Below are 26114 nucleotides of genomic sequence, written 5' to 3' on the forward strand. Positions count from 1 at the left end.
TTAGTTTAAGTTCTTTGCTTTATTCCTTTGCTCGAGTAGTACATCAGTTGGGATTCTGATAGATTTTTGTTTCTACCTTCAATAAACTCAGAAGAAAATACTTTTTCTAGTGGAACCTAGAATCAAATGGTAGAAACAGAGAAGTAACAGACACTGACTGTTCTCATACTTTCAAGCTACTGTCCAGGAATACAGGAAGAATTTAGAATCTTTTTTTTTTTTTTTTTTTTTGGTCTTCCTTTTCAGAGAGGCGGGGCTCAAGATTTAGTCTGGAGTTCAGATGCCTATTAATGACTGCTCTGTGGCAGCTAAGCCAAGAGAACAAACAGCTGCCCTGTTCATTAATTTGAACAACACCAGGTCCAGAGCTTGTGCTACAAAGCTTTTTGCTCCGGGATGGAAATCAATGTGTATCCTCACTGGAAGTTATGTTTTCAAGGACCTCATGTAAGTAATTTGGCAATTCGATAGAGCTTCATCATGAAAATTGCAGTCAGAAAAAATGAGGACATTACAAGGAAGAAGAGGAAAGCTTTGGTTTTAAGTCTGTCCCAGCCATCTTTTTTTTTTTTTTTTCCTAACGTCTTCTTTTTACTGCTAACTCAGGTTAGTCATTCTGTGGTTCCTATTTATTTCTCAGTTACTGTGCTGAAATCCCCAGTCTCCTTAGCATTTCTAAACTGAGCTGAAAATGAACTCTTTCCCTCAGATTCCTAATGTCTTCATCAGATAAAGTGGGTTTGCTTTTACTTTATGAAACTCTGCTTCATAAATGCAGTTTATTCCCCAAAGTGTGATGTTTGTTGCAACTATTTTTACTTTCTCCTTTGTTTTTGGTACATGATGCATAGAGGGGCCCAGCTGATACTCCTTTCTCTCCCAATTATTTAACTATTGACTAACCACATGGGGGAGAAGAGTGTGTTTACTCTGAGTTAATTAGTATCCAATGATAATGGAAATTACCATGTTTATTAAAATATATCTATGTCATATACTGTAGTATATTATAATGTAACTTATTTAACTTCAATTTTTTATTAAGGTGTATGGAAATCCAGATGTTTTAGGAATTATCACATTTCAATTTGGTTATTAAACAACAACAACAAAATATATATAGTTTGTTTTTAAGATCACATAGGGGCACCTGGATGATTGAGTCTGTAAAGCATGAGATTCTTGGTCTCAGGGCTGGGAATTCAAGCTCCACATTGGGTATAGAGATTACTTAAAAGAATAAAATATTTAAAAAAATAAAGATCATCTACAGTTAAGGAATGGTTTATGAGCAGTTTTCAATCAAATAACATCATTCTTGCAATTATTGTCAACACAGTCGACTTCCAGCTATGTATCATTAATGCCTAATTTCAATTTGCCTTCCTCACTGAGAATTTATTATCTTTATTTTTTTGTAGCAGTTGCACTTACGTTTAGGCTCAAGGTCAGATTTTCTGAGTTCTGAGTTGGAACTTCTTAGGTTTTTTTTTTTTTTCCCCTGTCATGTCTTCAATGAAATCTAAGAAATGGTTGTCTTTAGTTACAAAGGTAATGGTTGTTCTGACTCCCATTTTTCATGGGACTAATTTTTTTTTTGATGCGCCTTGAAATTACCATTTCACCCATCTGCCTAATGTCTGGTGGTTCTACAACCACATCAACTCTGAAATACTGTATGTAGTTTCTAAGCTCCCTTTCAAGATACTCTTCCCCTTAATACTACACCCATATTTTCCAGTATTCCTCAACAAAACTTCTCTCCTGTCACGCTAGTCTCCTCTACATATTATTGTCCCTCCCTTATTATGTTCAACCACACCATGTTCTCTTCTCGAAAGATGCCTATCTAAAATGTAAAATTAATAGGATTTCATGACAGAGTGAATTTGAGAGCTAATGGGGCAGGAGTCGAAGAAGCCTCCCAGTTACTGGGTGGAGGATGATACCCTTCACGGAGAATTAGAGTAGAGAAAGCCCAAGTTTATGGAGGAGAAGAGAATTTCTTTTGGGCAAGTGGATTTGAAGTGCCGGTGGAACACAGTCAAACGCAGATGTCCTGAAAGGAGTTGGTTATTTGGGTTTGGACTGAGAAGACCGGGCTGGAGGTTCACATTTAGCAAAAACCTAAAATGCTAGTTTGTGAGGCCATGTAGGTGGATGAGGTCACCTTAGGTGTATAGGGAAGTGAGATGAGTGTAAGCTAAGAAGGGAATTCCTAGAAAACATGAGCTTTGGGGGTTAGTGGTTTGAGGAAGGATAGCAGCCAGAGAGGTTGCGGGTGGGCAGGAAATCAGGTGTCATGGAAGCCTGGGAAGTACAAAGTTGGAAGAATGAGGCAGTGACAAGTGTAAAGAAGGGGTTAAGAGAAGAGCCGCCGAAGGGCAGAAAAGACTAAGGGCCCGGGCAATCGGAAAAAATGAGTGGGTAAAGAGGGAACTGGCCAGGAAAACACCACTGAATGTTTGACATAGCACACAACACACTGAAGTCTCTGGGTCTCCACAGAGTTTTATACCCTGATAATGTCTAAGAGTCTAATCATCTAGGACTTAGAAAACTGTTATATGTAGAATATTAGAAAAAGCGTGCTGAACCGGCCAGGAGTAAAAGTATAACAAACTGGGCTGGGCATCAGGGGCATTAAAAATGTCTGGCGAAACAGGTAGAACAAGAAATGTAGTTGGGTGCCTTGGGCTAGAGTGTGCCAGGCGGTGTATTTCAAAATAGATTTGAATTTTGTTGGATGAATTATGCGTATCACAATAGGAATCTCTGACCCATATCATTCTCTAGGTCCCCAATCAAAGGAAAATGCCCTTTAAGCACTGTAAATTCAACATATCCAAATCAGAGATCCTATCTTATCACCGCCTCCAGCCCATCCCAGAACCTGTTCCTTCTCTGTTTCAGACGGCTCTGCTGGCCACCCAGCTGCTTGAAATAGAAACCTCAGTCGTTCTCCTACATCATCAGGCCTCCCATCTCATCTCTGCCATCAAGTTCGGTCCGTGCTTTCTCCACATTCTTTTGATTCCATCCTCTTAGTTCCCACACCACCACCTTAATTCGGGTCCTGAAATAGGATTCCTGACTGGTCTGCCTTCTTCTAGTCCTTCCCCCTCTTCCCGACCCATCTTCCACAGTTGTAATTAAGCAAATCTGTTCACGTCACTCCCCTGATTTACAAAACCTGCCCGTTCTAGCGAGGAGAAAGAAAGCCTGACCTCCTCAGCAAGACATCCTACAAGGCCCTCACTGACCTGGCTTTACCCCATATCTTAGCTGCATCTCGTTGCTTTCTGCCTCCACATCCAGCGTATAACACCATTAAGTTTCCCCTGTTCTTCAACGCACCATGCTTTTTTTACACTGAATCCCCTGTAAAGTCCGAGCATTGGTGCTGTACTAGTAAGATCATAAGCTTGGGTGCTGGAGGAGGGGAGATGGGGAAGTTGAATCCAAGTGACATGGACTAGCCATAGAGAAAGGAACAGGGACTTTTTTTTTTTAAGACTTTATTTCTTTCAAGTAATCGTTACACCCAACATAGGGCTCAAACTTACAACTCTGAGATCAAGAGTTACATGCTGTACCGACTGAGCCAGCCAGCTGACTGGCAATGACTCTTTGATAAGAGATAGGATCCCCCCATTTCACTCAATGCTTATTAGATTGTATTTCTTTTTTAAAATGTTTATTTCTTTATTTTGTGAGAGGGAGAAAGAGTGCGTGTATGGGTGCACCCACGAGTGGAGGAGGGGCAGAGAGAGAGGGAGAGAGAATCCCAAGAAGGCTTCATGTCATCACCACACAGCCTGGTGACTGTGAGATCATGACCTGAGCCTAAATCAAGAGTTGGACACCTAACTGACTGAGCCACCCAGGCGCCCCAGACTGTATTTCTTTTAAAAGTTTTTTTTTTAATGTTTATGCATTTTTGAGAGAGAGAGAGAGAGAAATAGCGCAAGGTGGGGAGGGGCAGAGAGAGGGAGACCCACAGAATCTGAAGCAGGCTCCAGGCTCCCAGCTGTAAGCACAGAGCCCGATGTGGGGCTTGAACTCATGAACCATGAGATCATGACCTGAGCTGAAGTCGGAAGCTCACCCAGGCACCCCCCAGATTGCATTTCTTACATAAGTCATGGTTCAAGGAACTATCAGGGAGACAAATATACCCAACAGAACAAACTTCAAGGAATTTCTGATCTGATGAGAAAAATAGGACATAGAGAGTGAGTAACTAAAGTGACCAATTTTCTTAGGTTCCTTATAAAAGATCAGATCCATTATTTTACAGTCATAAATATATACATTCAAAGATACCAGGTAATTAAGTGTGAAATGAGTAATCAAGACAAATGCTACAGGCATTTAGAAGAAGAAGAGATTATTTTGGGATAGGGTGTTCTGATTAGGTTTTAAAACAGAGATAGGACCTGAAGCATGAGTAGGCATGTAAGTAGCTGGAGGGATGAAGGCCTTCTCATTGTGGGCAACGACACAAAGTGAGGCAGAGAAGGATCTGTTCAGGACAAAAGGATTTGGGTAGGACAAAATGTGGGTGACAGGAAGAGGTCAGGGTGTGATTCTGGGGGACCTTCAAAGCCAAAGTTGATGTCCTAGGCATACCTTGCCTAGCAGGGAATGGGGAGCCACTGAAGTTTTTCTTAAGCAAAGAAATGACTTCATGAAAGCAGTCCTTTAAGGGGGGATTGACCAGGTGGTAATGTGCAGGACAGATTACAAAGCAAGGGAACACAGGCTGGGTGAGCAGGTAGAGGCACAGTAATTTAGGTCTAAGATGCCATGTTTTCCTAATTCCAAGACACTATTGACATAACAGAGTTTGTAATAAAAATAATTCTACATGAAATGCACACATTGATTATAAGATAAATCTTGATTTTAGGTATGAAACATAAAAATGTAGGCAATTTGGAATTAAGGAAATAAGGGCACCTAGGTGGCTCAGTCAGTTAAGCATCAGACTCTTAATTTCTGCTCAGGTCGTGATCTCACAGATCATGGGACCGGGCCCCATGTTGTGCTCTGTGCTGGGCGTGAAGCCTGCTTGGGATTCTCTCTCTCCCTCTCTCTCTTGGCCCTTCCCCTGCTCTCTCTCTCTCCCTCTCAAAAAAGAAAAAAGAATTAAGGAAATAACAGGATGAACTAAGATAGTGATAGTAGGAATAGGAAAGAAAGAGTAGCTGCAAAAAAAAAAAAGGGAGGGATGCCTGGGTGTCTCAGTTGGTGAAACATCTGACTCTTGATCTTGGTTCAGGTCATGATCTCACAGTTCGTAAGATTGAGCCCCATGTGGGCTCTACGCAGACAGCATGGAACCTGTTTGAGATTCTCTCTCTTTCTCTCTCTCTCTCTCTCTCTCTCTCTCTCTCTTCCTCTGCCTTCCCCCCCACCCCGCACACACAAACACCCATGCTTGCTGTCTCTCTCTCTCTCTCTCTCAAGATAAATAAATAAACTTTAAAAAACAAATCCAAAACCATTTTGAAGAAGTTGAGACACTGGATATTAAAAGTCAGAGAGAAGATTACAATGACACCGTGCTTTTGAGTCTGAATGCAAGTGGCAAGTTGGTACCATTAAAAGACATGGGGAAGTCAAGAGGAAAAATAATGAATCAAATTTTATATATTGAGTTTGAGGTAAGTCTAGCAGGCAATTGGGACATGGGCCTAGAACTAGGAAGAAAGGTCAGGCTAGAGTGTGCATCCACGGAATTATCTACACAGAAGTCAAAATGGAAGACTTGAAAGTGAATAAAACTGAAGGATGGAGTATGTAGAGGACAGGGGGCAGAGGCGTAATCCTTAGGAAATACCCACATTTGGAGACAGGAAGCAGGGCAGGGAAGAAACACAGAATGATATGAAAGGTTGGATTGGATTCGTTCCAGGGTAGGGGCATGAAAGTCATGAGAAGGGAAAGGTTGAGGCTTTATGCTCATGCTTAGGATTTATAGACGTTAATTATGTGTACTTGGATGTGTCTCAAGCATTCACACAAGTATGAAGGAGCCCACTTCAGTCCAAGGGAATGTCCCTGTGGGACCCACCTTCATCCTTAGCTGCAGGCTCACTACCAGGTGGGGGCTATTCCTCAGCTCCAGGGGGTTTGGACCAGTATCTCGGCTGGTTCCTCAGCCTATGCTGAGAAATCATGAAGTTTCCCCAAAGGCTTGTTGCTGGTATTGAGCGCTGTTCATTTTAGCCAGCTCCTTTTAGGTCCAAAAGAATATCCTTCTCTCAGAAGTCTTTAATAAGCAGGTATTTTAGAACATAATTTTGTTGATCTAACTTTTTATAACGGAGCCAAGGTTAAAGACAAACTAGTTTTTAACACTTTTCCAGTTCTTCTGGAAGAGCTGTGCAAATTAAACTTTGTGGACTCCGATTGGTCAGGGATGGCTGAGCTGTCTCTGGCTTACCACATTCCCTGAGCAGACAAATAAAATTATTTACTGGTTTGAAATATGATCCTTTCATAGCTCATAAAGAAAGGTACATTTAGGGCACCTGAGTGGCTCAGTCGGTTGAGCATCCGACTTTGGCTCAGGTCATGATCTCACAGTTTGTGAGTTTGAGCCCCAAACCAGGCTCTCTGCTATCAGCGCAGAACCCCGCTTCGGATCCTCTGTCCCCTCTCTCTCTGCCCCTCCCCTCCTCGTGCACTCTCTCTGTCTCTACTCTCCCTCTCTCAAAAATAAGTATTTAAAAAAAAAAAATAAAGATAGACTTAAAGATCCCAAAAAAGGGCAACATTTCACAAAAGCAAACACATGGTCATTGCATTTATTTGTACTTTTCTTCTATAATTGGGAAAACTGGCCCAGGGATGGCTCACAACCACAGGTGCTCTAAAAAGCTGATTGGCTGACATAATACACTGATTAGCCATTGGGGATATGAATAGTGATTAATGAATAGTGATGAATACTGAAATATGAATTTCAAAAGGCCTCTCTTCTTGTTATGAATACCTTAATCAGTACCTTTGTAAGCATATCTTTCCAGCTCATGCTCTTGCAAACCTGAAGTTGGCATACAGTTTAGGACGTTACTGAGTTATTTTCAGTCAATGTAACCTTAATCCTTATGTGCTTTTCCTAAAGGGAAAAGAATTGTTTTTCCCCCTATGAAGTGTAGCCTCGTCAGAGCAGTAAGAGAAATCCTGTCTGTTCTATGAAGGTGCCTATATGACTTGGTTAGGCTATAAACAATCTTACGCAGTGATATCTGGTTTGTAAGATGTGTTTTATCTTTTTTATATCCTCAAGAGATTCCGGCAATTAAAAGTGTTGTGCCTGAGATACAGAGTAGGGTGAGGGGAACAGTTAACGAAAGGATATTTATTAAAGGGGAAATATCCAGCGTAATATGGTGATTAGTTGCTCAATTTTTTCCATGTCTTGATTTCTTCATGACACTGGCTAAGGGCAGGAATGGCAAGTACGTGGCACCGTCCCTGCCTTCCTCCCATCCTACCCCAAAACAACATAACAGATACCAGAAGACTCTTTTCCATTGAACACAGTCTTTTCCATTTTCCACGCAGTTTTCTCAGCAGCCACTACCAAATGGTCAGAGTTGGGAATTGAAATGATGGGGTTGGGGGTTCTTCCCGGTTTACGTTTTTGACGTGAGTATCTTCTGATTGCAAGGAAACAGGGCACCTTAAGAAAAAGAGGATTTATTTTAAGGACACACATGGATTGAAGTTGTTCAGGATCCAAGGCAAGTCAGGGACTGGATTCTTTCCCTATGGCCCACCTGTTCTACCTTTTATAACATATCTGCTGTGACTATGATTTGTGCCTCATTTTCCAATCCACTACCAACTAGCCAGTCCTCCCAGTATTCCACAGTCTAAATGCTTCCAAGAGCTAGTATAGCATGCTTAATCAGTACCCTAGTGTCTATTAGTAAGCATAGCCTTGGTGCTAGGTCTTTTCATAGGCCATGGACAGGCAGTCCTTGGGTACACAGCCCACAGACACTGGCGATGTTTTATTTCTTCATTTTAGTGGTACTTATCCAGGTATACTCACTTTATGAAAATTCAGAATTCAACACATACTTATTATGTGCAAGTTTCCTTGTTATATTTCAATAAAAAGTTGATTTTTTTTTAAAAAGGGCCAAACCAATCTCATTTTCTTTTTTGAAGGCTTTATAAAACTTGAGTGGCAGAAGACTGTCATAGACATTGTATACCTTGATTTTAAAGGAGATATCTTTAAAAGTCTCTTAAGACATTTATGTATGCAATTCAGAGAGATGTGGCTGGATAATAGAAGAGTTATGTGAATTCTTTTTTTTTAAGTTTATTTATTTAAGAGAGAAAGAGAAAGGGAGAACATGGGAGGGGCAGAGAGAGAGGGACTGATAGAGAATCCCAAGCAGGTTCCACACTGTCAGCGCAGAGCCCTATGCAGGGCTCGAACTCACGAACTGTGAGATCATGACCTGAACTGAAATCAGGAGTCAGATGCTTCACCGACTGAGCCACCCAGGCACCCCAAGAGTTATGTAATTCTTAACTAGCGGAACAGCATACCCAAAGATTGATGAGCAAGTTCAACCTGAAGATAGGTTTCTGTCATAAGAAGGACTCTGTTTAGTATAAAGAGAAAATATAGGGTAGTGGCTAAACATGTGGGATCAAGGCCTGGGTTCTTCGGTATAACAACTGTGTGACCATAGGCAACTTTCCCTTTTGTGGTTTCCCCCTATCTATAAAATGGGGGCGATGAAATCTACAATTTTGTTGTTAGGAGTACTGAGGGAATGTAAATAAAGTCTTTAGAATAGTAGAGTACTAATACATGGGCAGAATTTATAGAGAAGCAGAGTACTTTTTTAGTTAAACCACCAAATAAAAGAGGAAAATAAGTCCCTATTAGAAGAAATGTTCCCAAAGTCAGATGAACGTCTGTCGGGGATGATTTAGAGAGGTCTCCTCCTTCAATGAAAAGGGTGGGTTAGATAATCTTTTAATATGAAGGATACTTGTGGTGCCTGGGTGGCTCAGTTGGTTAAACATCTCTGACTCTTGACTTGGGCTCAGGTCATGATCCCAGGGTTGTGGGATCCAGCCCCACTATCGGGATCTATGCTGGGTGTGGAACCTGCTTAAGATTCTCTCCCTCCCTCTCTCTCTCTTTCTCTCTCCCTCCCTCTGTCCCTACCCCGCTCGAGGTCACTCACTCTCTTTATCTCAAAGGAAAAAAGATTTAGGATTCTCTGATAACCTAATTATGCCATAAATGCTTAAAGTTATTCTGTTTATGGAGTAATCTATAGAAAAATATGATTTTATTGTATTATAAAGCCATAAAAGTACTTTTTTATAGCTTGTAGAGCCCTCAGATTAAAGCCAAAGGAAGCCAAACCAAGCATACAGAATGTAATGACTTGGGAAGATTTTTGATATGTTAATTCACTCTGTTAAATAGCAAAGTAACAGAGATCCAGAATTATAATATTACCTATAGAAATGTGATCTCAAAAAGCCAGAGGGAAATGCTCCTACAGCTCCTTGCTACAACTACATCTTAAGAGAATATAGGGGAAAATTCTAAAAAGAGGGCCATTTCATTCATTTCATTTTCATTTCAAGGTGAAAGGATTCCATGAACACAGAACTACTAGACTGTATATGGAAATATACAGTTCTCAATATTGGTCAAGCAAACATAAAATCTACAAGTGGCTTAATAAGGCACAAATTCTCAAAATTGTATTATCTTTACAAAATGTATTTATATTTCTAGTTACATTTTTTCCTAGCTATCATCTTTTTTTAATGTTTATTTATTTTTGAGACACACACACACACACACACACACACACACACACACACACAGATTTCGAGTAGGGTAGGGGCAGAGAGAGAGGGAGACACAGACTCTGAAGCAGGCTCCAGGCTCTCGGCTGTAAGTGCAGAGCCTGAGGTGGGGCTTGAACTCATGAACCATGAGATCATGACTTGAGCCGAAGTCGGACACTTAACCAACTGAGCCACCCAGGTGCCCCTGCATTAAGTATTTTAAAAAAACATTGTACTTGGGGGTACTTCGTAGCTCAGTTAAGCATTGACTCTTGATTGCAGCTCAAGATCCCACGGTTTGTGCATTCAAGCCCCGCATGGGGCTCTGTGCTGACAGTGCGGAGCCTGCTTGGAATTCTCCGCCTCCTTCTCTCTCTGCCCCTCCCCTGCTCTCTCTCTCTCTCTCTCTCTCTCTCAAAATAAATAAACATTTAAAAATTATATTGTATTTACACATAGAAAAAAGTGCAGATATCTTAAGTGTACAGTTTGAGTTCTAATAAACTAAACACACCCATGTAATAAGCACCCAGATTTTTAAAAACTGAACATTTACATTGTTTTTTAAAAATAATTTTTTGTAACTTTCAAAAGAAAAAAATTAGTGTTCTTTTCTGGATATTTGCTGCTGTGGCGTGTACCTTTATTTATTTTTAAATGTTTTATTTTTAAATAATCTTTACACCCAACATGGGGTGAACTCACAAACCCGAGATCAAGAGTCACATGCTCCACCAGCTGAGCCAGCCAGGTGCCCCTGGCATGTAACTTTAAAAGCAATATGCCCATCTTGAACATCTCCTGGGAGTTTCAATAGCACTTGTGGTAGGCAACATAGTAGTTTCCCAAAGACAGCCATGATCATCTAGCCATGATCCCTAGAATTTGTGAATGTTTCCTAATACAGCAAAAGAGATTTTGCAGATGTGATTAAGGATTTTGAGATGGGAAGATTATCCTGGACTATTTAAGTGGGCACAATGTAATCACAAGAGTCTTTTTAAGTGAAAGAGGAGGAGAATCCAAGGAGATGTGACAAGGAAGGCAGAGGTCAGAGGGCCACAAATCAAGGAATTCAGCCTGTAGAAGCTGGAAAAGGCCAGGAAACGTTGTTACTTGCTCCCTAGGGAAGGTAGACCCGCTGAAAGTTTTTGTTTTTTCCTAATTATTTTATTTTTGAGAGAGACAGAGACAGCATGAGCTGGGGGCTAGAGTGGGGGCGCAGACACAGAGAGTGAAAATCCCAAGCAGGTTCCGTGCTGTCAGCACAGAGCCTGACGTGGGGTTCAAACTCACAAAACTATGAGATCATGACCTGAGCCAAAACCAAGAGTCAGCTGCTTAACTGACTGAGCCACCAGGTACCCCCCACTGATACCTTTAAAAAAAATTGACATATATATTATATTTTATATATATATTACATTAGTTTCAAGGGTACACCATAAACATTTGGTATATGTATATACTGTGAAGTGATCACCGCAATGTCTAGCTAACATCCATCCCCAAACATAGTTATAATTTTTTTCTTATGATGATAACAACATTGCTACTTTGATTTTAGCTGGGTGAAACCCATTTCAGACTCCTAACTTCCAGAACTGTCAAGATAATATATTTGTTTTTAGTCATTAAGTTTGATGTGATTTGTTATAGCAGCAATAGGAAACTAAGACACCCTCTGGTGAATCCGTGTCCAGAATCATGTATCTTACTGCTCACTTAGTGGCTTCATCTGGCTACTTCATAGGCATCTCAAACATATACCCAATTAAAGCTTCCCTTTTAACTCCCCAAACCTGGTTCCTGCCTCAGCTTTTCTCTCATCTTGGTAAATGGCACCCATCAACCAATTACTAATGCCAGATACCTGGAAGTCACCCTTGTTTCTTTTCCTTCCTTTTCTGTCATTCCCTCATAGCCAATCCCGAATTTTCAGTTCTACTTCCAAACTCAACCTCATAGCCATCCGCTTCAGTTGAGTTTCACTGCCACCATGATTTTTTTTTTACAATTAATTGTATTCTCTTTAATATGAAATATGTATATGTATTGCAAAATGCAAAAGATATTATAAATAGGTATTCACTGGAAAAGTCCATCCCCTTGCAGCCTGTCGGTGTTACCAGTTTTTTACGCATCCTTTCAGTAATTTTTTTTTTTACACCGCCGCTATTCTTTAAATGCTAATCCATTCTCCCCATAGTAGCCCAAGTGATATTTTAAAAAGAAATCTGATGGCACTTCCTTACACAAATCCCCTTAAGATCTCTCCTTTTGTGTCTGATATGACCTTCTAGTAGCTCCAAGCTAGTTGCAGGGTAACTGATAGTACATTGAGTACTCTGCAAATTAGAGCTTCATTATTAATGTTTATTTATTTTTGAGAGAGAGAGCGAGAGAGCGCGCGAGCACAAGCAGGGGAGGGGCAGACAGAGAGGGAGACACAGAATCCAAAGCAAGCTCCAGGCTCTGAGCTGTCAGCACAGAGCCCCAATGTGGGGCTCTATCTCCCAAACTGTAACATCATGACCTGACCTGAAATTGGACGCTTAACCAACTGAGCCACCCAGGCACCCCTAGAACTTCATCATGAATTGAAATACACGATGTGCAAAAGTTTGATTGGATTTGAAAAAAAAATTTTTAAGTGTTTATTTATATTTGAAGAGATAGTGAATGAGCAGGGGAGGGGCAGAGAAAGATTGAGACAGAATCTGAAGCAGGCTCCAGGCTCTAAGCTGTCAGCACAGAGCCCTAGCTGGGGCTTGAGCTCAGGAGCTGTGAAATCATGACCTGAACACTTAGCCAGCTGAGCCACTCAGGTGCCCCTGAAATTTGCTTTATAGCAACAACTCTGGATGGGTTGTTAGATTATTTAAATAGTTTTACCTGTGGTAAATTACTTAAGGATTGTAAAAAAATGTTTTACTGTTTTGTAACACCAACTCATTCAACGTTTGTCACTGGTGCCTTAGCAATTTGAAAAGATCACTAAAAAGTCTTTATTAGGAGCTGTGGGAGCTTTTTCCCGGACACCTTTTCTGTTGTTGCCAAGTTCCCTGACCGACGTCCCTGGGGCAGGGCTGGTGGGAAGTTTCCTAAAGAGGAGGCCTAGGCTGAGCGTCTTATAAGGATCAGCCGGTGTGTGGCTTGTTTGGGTCATCAACACTCCATCAGAGCCTTCTAGGAGACACGGTCCTGGAGCGACAAGGGTTTAACTCAAGAGATGGCTCTGTGGCTAACCGGCTGCACGGCAGAATTGTTTTGGTGATAGCCTATAAAATGCCGGAGGGAATACAAGGCCTAATTCCCCCCGGGTGCAAGGCCAAAACCACTACCCTGGGTGAGGACCCGGGCTCCCGAGCGTGCGTAGCGGCGCAAGAGAAGGCGTCGGGGCGGGAACAAAGCGAGACCAGCAAGACCCCGACCGCCACGACAACGGAAGGCACTCGGCGCCCCCGCACCGACCCCCTCCAAAGACCGTTTGGCTAGGGGGTGGGGCACGGGAAGGCGCAGCCAATCACAGGGTCGCTCTCAGGTTACGTAAGGGCGCGTTCGCCGATTCGGCGCTCGGGGTGGGTGTGCAGGGGAGTGCGTGGCTGGGATCTAGACCCGAGTCGTCCGCGCGCTCGGCCGACGTGCGGCAGCCGCGGGGGCGGTCTTGGGCCGGCCCGCTTGCTGGTGCTGTGTTCGGCTCTGCCCGCGAGGCGGGGCGGCGGCGGCGTGCGAGGGAGCTGCGCGCCAGCGTGTGGTGAGGGCCCCGCGTCGGCCGGGACTCGGGAGACGGGCCGGGGAGAGCATCCTTCGGACCCCCACGGCCTCTTCCCCCGACCCCCGCCTCGTGGCCCCCGGGGTCCGGCGGCCGCCCGGTACCTCTCCGCGTCCCCAGGCCGGCACAGACCCTGGCCTCGCCCGGTCTTCGCAGGCCTACGTGCCAGGGCCCCTCCGTATTCCTGTTACGGGCTCCGTCTTGAGGCCCGCGGAGCAGACCGCTTCATTGCGGGCCCTGGGCGGGTAGCCGGAGGCCTGGCATGATTCCCTCCCCCGGGCAGCGCTGCCCAGTAAGGAAAGGGGCTGTCCTGGGAGATAGTGAGGGTTCTGTTACGGGGGTGTGCAAAAGAGGGCGGAGAGCTCCTTGACAGACAAGTTGCCCTGGGGTGTAAAGGGTTGGATTAAAAGATGATTTTGAAGGTCTGCGCCCAGCCCTGCCATTCTGAGTCTGGGCTTCCGTAGTAGTTTGATGCGCGTTTATTTTCCTCTCCAATCTTGAGCACACCTGTAAAATTGTTAAGAGCACGAACAAGTATTCTGGGCTCCTCGGAAAGAGAGGAGTGCCGTGTAGCAGTCTAGATAATTGGCTAACCCAGCCAGAGAAGCTCTGGAAGAGGCCAAACCAAACTACAGCTCAGGAATAGGCGTCAGAAATTTCAGGCCGCTTTTACATAGCTCCTTCCGTCTTAATTGTAAGTCGCATCCCCGCTGCATCGAGGGAAGAGTGGTATGTCATGTTCTCTTAATTGCTGTGGAGCCTGGCAAGACCTGCCACGAAGGCGGCCCGTGGATGTTAAGGAACAGACACTAGGCAAACACTGGATGTGTAATATCCTGCGTGCTGGGTCTGATTTTTAGTTCTGGCAACAAACTGTACTTTGGGGCAGGTAAATTATTTTGTCTGTACCTCAGTGTCCCCGTCTGTAAAATGGGATTGGTGAGAGGGCTCTCAGGATGAGATGGTTAATGTAAAGCTCTAAATATAGTTAGTGCTTAGCACCTCAGAAGTACTTAGCAGATGCTTACTGTTACTGTTTCCTCTGCTCAGTGACTACTTGAGCCAAGTGCTGGTGAGTCTTTTTCCAACAGTTCAGTTGAGAGGTCCAGAGGAATATTTTTCTGGGAAGTGTTGATCATGTTGATCACCTTTTGTTAGTATGTAAAATGGTCACTCTTGAGAGAATGCAGGAAGTGGGCTTTAAGAATTGGGTTTCTCAGAGACTGCCAGTGAATTCGAGATGAAAGCATACTTCTTTGAAATTTAGCTATATTTTAGTTACAATTCTGGAATTAATAGGTGAAATGGTGTAAATATCCAGCCCCTCCTGACTTTCTGAGCTTTAGGCTTGAGGGAAATGTGGGCAACATACCTACTTCACAGTGTCTATTTAAAAGATTCTTAAAAAAAAAAAAAAGATTTCTTGTTTTGATAGTGACAATTTCAAGTATGCTGAAAAGGACAGAAGACAATATGACACCCTCTACCAGTCACCAAGATTTAACACATATTAATATGTTACCATGTTTGTTTCACATCTCTGCCTATGGTATGATTTAAAAAAATAAATGTTACCTAAGCCTTTTCAGCCCCATTTTTCTTTCCCTTCTCTCCCTCTCCAGAGATAATAACTACTTTCCTGAGTTGGTGTGTAACTTTACTGTAGAGAAATAACATATGTTTTATACATTTAAACAGTACATTATGCATTAAGACATTTACAAAAAAATGGTACCTTATTGTATCTAAGATTTTAGAATTTGTTGTTTTCCTTTAATGTTCTGTTGCTGAGATTCATAAGTGTGGACAAATATAGACATATCCATTCTTTTTAATTGCTGTCTGGCATTCCAGAGTGTAAAGAAACGAGTTTTATCTTGTTTCCTTTACATTGCACTTTATGCAACTTAAATCATGCTGGTATAGTTTAAGTCCATTTTGACACATTTACTCATTCTATACTGGTTATGGGGACTCTGGTCACAGTTCTCAGTATAAAAATGTATCTTTGGGTATGACCTCTTATGCAGAATAAATGATAATGTATACTGGGCTGAAAAAAAAATTATTTTGTTTCTGGTGCTTCTATTTGGGAAAGTGAGCTAGTTAAGATCTATTATGTGGCCTGGTGTCAGGTATTAGATTTAAGTTTCTAAAAATCAGAGACTAGGTCTTTCTCAGCTCTGTGTCTGTCTCAGCTCTCTTCATAGTTTTCTGCACATAAATGTTTGTGACATTGATTATTTTTACTTTTGGGGTTCTCATACCCTTCATATATTTGAAGAGTTGATGGTGCAATTTTCAAAACTTTGCACCTTTAGGTTTAATATTTCCAGTGCCTTTTAAGTTTTCCAATTTCCCCATTCAATTCAGAAACAAAATTAAAAGCATTTTATTTTTTTAAATTAAAAAAATGTTTTTATTTATTTTTGAGACAGAGAGAAACAGAGCATGAGCAGGGGAGGGGCAGAGAGAGAGGGAGACTAATCTGAAACAGGCTCCAGGCTCTGAGCTGTCAGCACAGAGCCTGATGTGGGGCTCAAACTCACGGACCGTGAGACAATGACCTGAGCTGAAGTCGGATGCTCAACCGACTGAGCCACCCAGATGCCCCCAAATTAAAAGCATTTTAAAAAGCAAGGTATCGATATCAGTTTGTAGAATGTTACCAGTTGTATAATATGTGCTGTATGTATTTGTAAGCAAATACATCTGTATTTATATATGCATATAGTTTACTTATAGAAGTATAGATAAGAATATAGTAACTCATAGCATCCAGTGAGAAGAACTACATGGCTGGGGAACACAGATGAGAAGAATTTTTGCTATGTAGCCTCTTGTGACTTCTTAGTTTTAAACCATGCAAATGTATTACCTAATCAAAAAATAAGTTAAAATTATATATATATATATACATATATATGTATATATATAAAACTTCTCCCCTTAAGCCATTTTACCATATTTTTAAGATTTAACTTTCTTTCCTTAAAGCTTTGGCCTTAATAACATTTTTGCCTTTTTCATTGTTGGTTTATTTAGCTAGGTTACTCTCAGTTTTGTTAGAATAATCTTTGACTCGGTAAATACTAAGTATTTTAGTATTGCAAGATAGAGTTTACTGTTCTTCTAAAATGAAAACAAATTAACCAACCATGAAAGATTTGCTTTTCCCCACCCAGCAAGTTGAATATCACCAACAAGTTATTCAACTCAAATTTAATCATCAGTGAAAGAGGGATAATGCACAAGAACATTTAAAATAACCATTTTTGGAAAAATATTTTTGCCTTTAACGATATTGGTAGTTGCTTAGAGCTTATGAATACAACTGTCTTGACAGATGCTTATTTCATTATTTTATAAATGATTTCTGTTGGGTGCCATTAGCTTTTACCAGAGATTGTGAAGTTCAGAATGGGCCTAATGATGGGGCAGTTTGTGTGCTCACAGAAGTTCTAGCCCAATACAGAGGTGAGATGGCCACTGATGAGATTTCCAGCGGGTTTTAGAGTATCCTGGTCTAAAAGGCAGCTCCCCTTTTACTGGCATCTTTACTCAAGCTTCTCTGTATTACTGATTGCAAGTTCTAAATATTGACACACTTCCTGAAGCAAAAGCATTGCATCCATAAGGTGGAATTTTACATTGATATAGAGAAGTTTAAAATGCTCCATAAAACATCTCTTATCCCTTGCCACCAATTTTTACTTTTGAATGAAGGGTGTAGATGGCAGGAGGGCAGAGGAGTTGAACAAAAGTATATATGTGTATGGTAAGGCCATACTGCTCAGAGGAAGATAGCAACTAAAAGGGGTGAGGTGGAGAGGGACCAAAGTTTACGTCAGGGTTTTCAGTAAGAGGCAACCCTGAGACCGGGTTTTGAAGAATGGGGAGGAGGCCGGGCAAGGGGAAAAGGAAGTTTTAGGTAGAGGTACTTCTATCTAGAAAGGCACAGAGATTTGAAGACTCACTGGTTGAACCGCAGGCACTTTTGTATGGCTTTGGCACCGAGTACAGGTAATTGTAGGTCGAGGAGAAGTGGTTGGAAAGATGGGCTAGGCCCAGATCAGCAATTCGTACTTCATCCATAGGTTATGTATTCTGTTGATCATGGTAATCAGATTTACAAACTTTGGACCGATCACTCTGAAAGCCTGTGCGAGGCAGGCAAAGACTGGCAACAGGCAAATCCCTGTGGCAGCTCTTAACAGTAGTTCAAACCTAAAATGAGAGGTTGGGCTGGGAGATGTCCTGGTGGGGAGGAAGAGGAGGAGCTAGATTTGAAAGCTGTTTAGGAGGTGGAATTGACAGAGCTTGGGAGGTACAAGGTAAGGAACAGAGAAGACAAGGATGTCAGAGCATTTGGATGAATGGAAGTTCATAACTGACTTACATAACAAGGAAGGAGGAACAGAAATGAGGGGAAAAAAAGTAAGTTTGGGTTGGGCTACTGACTTTAAGGTGTGTGTATAAGACAAGAGATGTCTCGTAGGCATTTGGAGTTGTCAAGTTTGTAGGCACTGGCTGTAGGTGCTAATGAGGCTTTGAAGGTAGGGGTTTTTATTTTACCGTTCTCTTCCTCAGCACTAATCACAGTGCTTTGTATATAGTGGGTATTTAGTGTGAGGGTGAATAGATGTTATCCCTTATAAAATGTGATCTTGAACCTTGAGTTAATTTCCTCTTTCAAGACCTGTGTTTCCCTTTTTGTAAAAGAGAGAGTTGAACTAGATCAGTTATTCTCAGTCATAGTTTTGTAGTAGACCGGTATGTTGGGATCAGTTGTGAGACATTGAAAGTGGTTTCTAACTAATTAAGAGCTGATGGTTCCTTGCCCTTCAAAGAGGAGTTGATTTATATCACTGTTTCTTAATTGCATTCCAGTGTGTTTTCTTAAGTGTCACAGAAAGGAGTGGAATTAGTCAGCTGGAATTTCTTAGCTCTGGGTGTACCAGTGGGTGTGTCGCACAGGAGTGGGGGTGGAAAAAAGGTTAAGAAGCACTGTGTTAAATGTTGGTTAAAGGCTTATTAGAACTGCAGAATTCTGTGTTTGTATCTAGGACCTATCATTCTGGTTATAAATAATTTGTTTTTGCAACTTTAGGAACTCTATTTTAAGAATCTCTCAAAGCAAAAGAAACAAGTCATGGAGAAGAATGGGAATAACCGAAAGCTTCGGGTTTGTGTTGCGACTTGCAACCGTGCTGATTATTCTAAACTTGCCCCGATCATGTTTGGCATTAAAATGGAACCTGAGTTCTTTGAACTTGATGTGGTGGTACTTGGCTCTCATCTGATAGATGATTATGGGTAAGATGAAAGCATTTTCTTATGATATTCTTAATTGCAACAAGGTGTGCAGAGAGCTTGGCTCTTGGCCTCATGTGGACCTAGCTTCAAATCCCAGTTGTGCCATTTAGTTTTTATATGGCTTGGAGAAGTTGCATCTTCAGGTTCCTCAGTTATAAAATGGAATGAAAACCTATGTTGCATGTTACTGTGGAGAACGGAGATTGTGCTGTAAAGCGTCCATCACAGTGTTGCTGCTTAATAGGTGCTTGATAAATGAAAGCCATAAATATTTTTATTATTACTTGTTACATTCAGGAGAAATGCTACTTATAAATCTATATTGTGTGACTACAATAATGTAGCTACCTGTAATGTATTTTGTGACTTCTAATGGTACTTTGTTAAAACTCATGTATAGATTGACAGCATCCCAAGTAGTAGATATGGAATAAGATTTTAAAAATCTAATTGATCTACAACATAAGGTAGAATGTTACATTACCATTGGTATTTATTTTGGTGATATTAGGTTTATTATTGATCACAGTCTAAATTTGAAAAAATGACAGTTGGGAAATCTTGGAATAGAATGTCTAAACCAGAGATAAACATTCATTGTGTTCTGTGTAATAAAGTGGCATTTAGTGCACTCTTGTGGCATAAAAATATTAATGCAGTTTCCAAAGATATCAATAATACACTATTACATGTGAGAGAACCTTGTGTTAAAGTACAATTGCCTTTTTCAGACTATTCTTTAAAAGCAAGACAACAACAACAGCAAAAGCAAACAAAAACCTGTCTCTAAAAACCAGTCCGCTCTAGGTAAATACATAAAGTAGAGAAGAAACTTATGGCTAGCTCAAAAATTCATAGGTTTTAAACATGTCAAATGAATTCTGGCTATCTAAGAAAATCCACTGGGTTTTCGTATGTACATAGAGCAAAGTAGAAGAGAAATTTTAGCCAGAGCCTGAGATGAAAGTCTAAGTGGTTCTTTTACTTCTGTGAGAAGAATTTGACAGGAAGACTAGTGGAAGAGAGGCTGTGAAGGAACTTGTGCTAGGTTTCTTATCTGCCAGCCACTATAAGGTTAGAAAGGCAGTATTTGTTTGGTGAGACTGATAGATAGGAAACTTGACTGGTACTTAATGGAAATGCTGTATGAAGTACACTGACATAAGTTTCTGGGAGAGGAACTGGATGACTGGGAAACAAAAGTGAGAAGGTAGCCTTTTCCCTGTAGAACCTTTTGTATCTTAAATTTTAAACCATTCGAATGTATTATTATATTAAAAGACATTAAAACAACAGAAAAATAAGCTACCTTCTATTTCAACTACCTGGGTACTTTTTTTAAAAACAGCATTTTTAGGGGTGTCTGGGTGGCTCAGTTGGTTAAGTATTTGACTCTTGATTTCGGCTCAGGTCATGATCTCATGGTTCACGGGTTTGAGCCCTGCATGGGGCTCTTTGCTGACAGCATGGAGCCTGCTTGGGATTCTCTCTCTCTACCCACCGCCTCGACCCCCCCCATCTCTCTGCCTCTCTTGCTTGTACCCACGTGTGTGTTCTCTCTCTGTCAAATAAATAAACATTTTTTAAAAACGTAGTATTTTTATACTCCTAAGAATTGGGTGAAAAAGAAAATCAAATAAGTAACAACAGACTACTTAGAAATTCATTTGTTCATTCATTTCCTAGGAGTTGGTAATAAAATTTTTTTTTAAATTTTAGAGCAGTTTTGGGTCTACAGCAAAATTGAGCAGAGGGTTCTGCCTCCACACATGCATAGCCTTTCTCATTTTCCACATCAGCCCTCCATCGCTAGTGGTACATTTGTTACAGTTGAACTTAAATTGGTACTTCATTATTATCGAAAGTCCATAGTCTACATTAGGGCTCACCGTGGTGGTTTAAATCCTATATGTTTCGGCAAATGTATAATGACACGTATCTACCATTATAGTATCAGAGTCGTTTCCTTTCACTGCCCTAAAAATCTGTTCTTTAACCACTGTTCCTTTTACCATCTCCATAGATTTGCCTTTTCCACAATGTCATAGTTGGAATCATAAAGTACACAGTCATTTCAGATTGGTTTCTTTCACTTAGTAATATGCATTTAAGTCTCCATGCATTTTCATGGTTTGATATTCCTTTCTTTTTAGCACTGAATAATATTCCATTTTCTGGATATACCATAGTTTATTGATTGATTCACCTACTGAAGGGCATCTTAGTTACTTCCAAGTTGAGGCATTTATGAATAAAGCTGCTGTAAATATCCGTTTTGCAGATTTTTGTGTGGACATAAGTTTTCAGCTCCTTTGGGAAATACCAAGGAGCATGATTGCTGGATTGTGTGGTAAGAATATGTTTAGTTTTGTAGGAAACTACTAAGCTGTCATCCAAAGTGGCTGTATCATTTTGTTTTCCCACCATCAGTGGGTGAGTGTACCTGTTGTTCCACTTCCTTGTCAGCATTTGGTGTTGTCAGTGTTCTGATTTTGGCCATTCTAATAGGTTTGTAGCAGTATCTCGTTTTAATTTGCATTTCTGTGTTCTATGATGGGGAGCAGCTTTGCATATGCTTATTTGCCAATTTTGTATCATCTGTGATGAGGTGTCTGTTAAGGTCTTTAGCTCATTTTTAAATCAGGTTGTTTTGGGGCACCAGAGTGGCTCAGTTGGTTGAGCATCCAACTCTTGATTTTGGTTTAGGCCATGATCCCTGGATCGTGGGATTGAGCCCTGTGTCAGGCTCTGGCTGAGTGTGGAGCCTGCTTAGGATTCTCTCTCTCCCTCTGCCTTTCTCCACTGCTCATGCACACTCTCTCTCAAATTAAAAAAATGAGGTTGTGTTCTCTTACTGCTGAGTTCTTCTTTTTTTTAATTTTTTTATTAATGTTCATTTAAAAAAAATTTTTTTTAACGTTTTATTTATTTTTGAGACAGGGAGAGACAGAGCATGAACAGGGGAGGGTCAGAGAGAGGGAGACACAATCTGAAACAGGCTCCAGGCTGTCAGCACAGAGCCCGACGCGGGGCTCAAACTCACGGACTGCAAGATCATGACCTGAGCCGAAGTCGGCCGCTTAACTGACTGAGCCACCCAGGCGCCCCTATGTTTATTCATTTTTGAGAGAGAGCGAGAGAGCATGACAGCAAGTGAGGGAGGGGCAGAAAGGGAGACAGAGGATCCGAAGTGGGTTCCAAGCTGAGGGCAGAGAGCCTGATGCAAGGCCAAACTCACGAATTGTGAGATCATGACCTGAGCCAAAGTCAGATGCTTAACCAGCTGAACCACGCAGGCACCCCGTTCTTACTGTTGAGTTCTAAGCCTGTGGACCAAGTAAGTTTTAAGGGAAATTGGAAAATCTTCTGAACTGAATAATATTACAGTATATCAAAATTTGTGGGTACAGATGAAGGAGTGCTTGGAGGAAATTTATAGCTTTAAGTACTTAGGTAACAAAGGAGAAGTTTTGAGTTAATGGTCTATTTTCACTTTCTTAAATGAGAAAAAGATGAGAAGACACCTAAGTAAGTAGAAGGGAGAAAAGAATGAAGAGTGGAATTCAATGAAACAGAAGTAGGGTAAGCAATAAAAGAATTATATTTAAAAATATTAAGTTGACAAATTCCTAGCAGAGTATAAGAAACAGAACACAGAGATTACCAATTTAAGATGAGAAAGAGGATATCACTACTGATCTTCTAGCCATTAAAAGAATAAAAAAAATTAGGCCAGTAAAGTTGGCAATCAGTGTATATAAAATGGACAAAGTCTTTGAAAAAAAACACTGCTTACCAAACTGACACAGAAGAAATAGAAAAATCACAATAGTCCTGTATCAAAGAAATTGAGTTCATTATTAAACACTTCCCATGAAAATAATTTCCTACAGAGATGGGGTCACTTACGAAATCTATCAAACATTTAAGCAAGAAATAACACCAGTCTTTTTTTTTTTTAGTTTTTAATTTTAATTCCAGTATAGTTAACATACAGTGTTATATTAGTTTCAGGTATATAATATCATGATTGTATGCATTACCCAGTACTCATCATGATAAGTATACTCTTTAATCACCATCACCTATTTCATGTATTCCTGCCCGCCCCCCCCCCCCCCACCGCCGTAACCATCAGTTTGTCCTCTACAGTTAAGAGTCTGTTTCTTGGTTTGTCTTTTTCTCTTTTTCCCCCTTTGTTTGGAAATAACACCAAAATTCTTCTATATTAAAATTTTTTTTTTAAGTTTATTTTTCAGAGAGAGAGAGAGAGAGCATGCACAAGTGAGGGAGGGGGCAGAGAGAGGGAGAAGAATCTTATGCAGACGATATGCTGTCAGTGCAGAGCCCGATACAGGGTTCAGACTCACAAACCATGAGATCATGACTTGAGCCAAAATCAAGAGTCAGATACTTAACTGAGTTACCCAGGCGCCCTGGGAATAACACCAATCCTACATAAACTTTTTTAGAAAATAGAGGAGAGGGGAACTTTCCCAGATTGTTTTATAAAATCTGCATAATCTTGATAATAAAACCTGACAGAGACATTGTAAGAAAAAAAAATTACACCAGTATCCCTTATGAACATAGATATAATTTTTTTTTTTTTTTAAATTTTAGAGAGCATGTGGGTGGGGGTCGGGGAGAGAAAGAGAGAGAAGACCTTAAATGCTCAGCACAGAGCCCAATGCAGGGCTCGATCCTGTCACCCTGTGATTCATGACCTCAGCCAAAGTCAAGAGTCAGATGCTCAACCGACTGAGTCACCCAGGTGCCCCCATAGACATGAAATTTTTTAACAAGATATTAACAAATCACATTCAGCAATATAAAAAACAGCTAATACATCATAACCAAGTAGGTTTATCTCAGGAAATCAAGACTGATAGAACATTTGAAAATCAGTGTTATTCACATATTAACAGAATAAAGGGGAAATACCTGATCATCTCAAGAGAGGTCAAAAAAGCATTTGACAAAATTAAATCAGTCATGATAAAAGCTCTTAACAGACTTTGAATAGAAGGGAAATTACTCAATCTGGTAAAGACCGTTGTTAGAGACAACATGATGGTTTGTGTAGGAAAATTCCAAGGAATCTGTAAAATGACTATTAGCACATCCACATGATGTAAAATGAGGTATGTAAAGAATCTTTCATGATCAGAGAAAATATTGTGTGAAATGGATTAAATAGATTATAAAATTGTGTGTGTTCTCCCCATGTTAAGATATCATGCATAAAATGGCAAGAAAAATAAAAATGATTACACTGATATTGCTGAGTGGTAGGTTTAGGGAGGATAATTTTCTATATTTTCCAATTTAAAAATACAGATTTTGAAAAATTATACAGAATTACATTATTACATGTTTATTAAAAACCATATCTTTTTAAATCAGCCATAACAGACAGGAAACTTTGAGGCACTGAGAATTGCTATTGTTACTAAAGCATGAAACAGACATGAAATTACATTTTATAGCCAATTTAATGCTGTAAAACCTACATTTACACCCCATTCAGAATTATGCTGCACTAATGGTACAGTACAAATTCAGAAGAGAATTTCCATCATTCAGAAATTTATAGTATAGTGACATGTCAGGGATCCTGATTGCCTATTTTTTTTTAATAAAAAATGAGCTTTTATAAGTAACATTTTTTTAAAATTAGGTAGCGTATTGTTTTAAAAAAAACTTATAAAAAGAGAAAAAGTCAACCACCAAAAACTTTGGTCTCTATTTTAATAAAAAAATTCTCCCCCAATACCCTGAGTGCCCAGGTATTGGCCAGGACACTAGTGAGACACTAGTGAGGGTGCTGGATATGTTATATCTTGATCTGGGTAGTAGCTATAGGGGTATTTATGTAAGATAATCAAGGGATCTGTACATTAATGATCTATGCTTTTTAATTTTTGTGTGTAAGTTACACCTCAGTTTGTCTATTTTAACAAGTACATTTTATAAAACATTTCTCCCTTCAGGGTTGCTCTTAGATTGGTTTTTCATATGTTTTTATGGTCCTGTGTTGAAGAACATGCTCTCATATCTTTATTTCTCTCCTGCTTTAGGAACACATATCGCATGATTGAACAAGATGACTTTGACATTAACACCAGGCTACACACGATTGTTAGGGGGGAAGATGAGGCAGCCATGGTGGAGTCAGTAGGCCTGGCCCTAGTGAAGCTACCAGATGTCCTTAATCGTTTGAAGCCTGATATCATGATTGTTCATGGAGACAGATTTGATGCCCTGGCTCTGGCTACTTCTGCTGCCTTGATGAATATCCGAATCCTTCATATTGAAGGGGGAGAAGTCAGTGGGACCATTGACGATTCTATCAGACATGCCATAACAAAACTGGCTCATTATCATGTGTGTTGCACCCGAAGTGCAGAGCAGCACCTGATATCCATGTGTGAGGACCATGATCGCATCCTTCTGGCAGGCTGCCCTTCCTATGACAAACTTCTCTCTGCCAAGAACAAAGACTACATGAGCATCATTCGGATGTGGTTAGGTACGTATCAAACTCTATTCACTCTAATGGTTTTTGTCGGTGTTGGGTATGTTTCAGTTCTTTCAGAAACCATTGTAGGTAGACTATTCCATTAGAAATCGGAAGGCTAAAGTTTTAGTTCATAGATCTCACCTTATGGCATGACTTCACCTCTCTGAGACTTCTCAAGTTTTTATTTTTACTTATTTTGAGAGAGACTGCACACCCACGTGTGAGCAGGGAAGGGGCAGAGAGAGAGGGAGAGAGAGAATCCCAAGCAGGCTCTGTTCTGTCAGCACAGAGCCTGATGTGGGGCTCGAACTCATGAACCCTGAGATCATGTTTAGCTACACCTTAAAGCAATCTTGAGTTTCATCGATTCATTAATACTGCTGGTAATTTGCTAGAAACGGAGAAGATTTACATTTTTCTAATGCTTTGAAATATTTTGGATTTTATTTAATTTATTTATTTTTATTATTATTTTTTAATGTTCACTTAGAGCAGAAGCAGGGGAGGGGCAGAGAGAGAGGGAGAGAAAAAATCCCATGCAGGCTCCATGCTGTTAGTGCAGAGCCCAGTGTGGGGCTTGATCCCACAGACTGAGATCATGACCTGAACTGAAACTAAGAGTTGGATGCCCAACTGACTGAGCCACTC

At 40.6% G+C, this 26114-nt stretch overlaps 1 protein-coding gene across 7 annotated transcripts in view; it reads left to right on the plus strand.

The window, feature by feature from the left end:
* Positions 1-320: 320 nt before the first annotated feature.
* Positions 321-26114, plus strand: part of GNE (glucosamine (UDP-N-acetyl)-2-epimerase/N-acetylmannosamine kinase) — a 53028-nt gene continuing 27234 nt past the window's right edge. Inside the window, exons 1-4 of one of the 7 annotated variants that reach the window (XM_053204932.1) lie at positions 13499-13609; positions 16066-16268; positions 18738-18943; positions 25024-25475. In XM_053204932.1, coding sequence (XP_053060907.1) covers positions 18780-18943; positions 25024-25475 — 616 coding nt within the window. In that variant the 5' untranslated portion in view covers positions 13499-13609; positions 16066-16268; positions 18738-18779. The other 6 variants (XM_053204931.1, XM_015079451.3, XM_027039440.2 and 3 more) reach the window with 6 other exon arrangements.

The sequence above is a fragment of the Acinonyx jubatus genome, chromosome D4 (genome assembly GCF_027475565.1).
Source record: "Acinonyx jubatus isolate Ajub_Pintada_27869175 chromosome D4, VMU_Ajub_asm_v1.0, whole genome shotgun sequence".
Lineage (NCBI taxonomy): Eukaryota > Metazoa > Chordata > Mammalia > Carnivora > Felidae > Acinonyx > Acinonyx jubatus.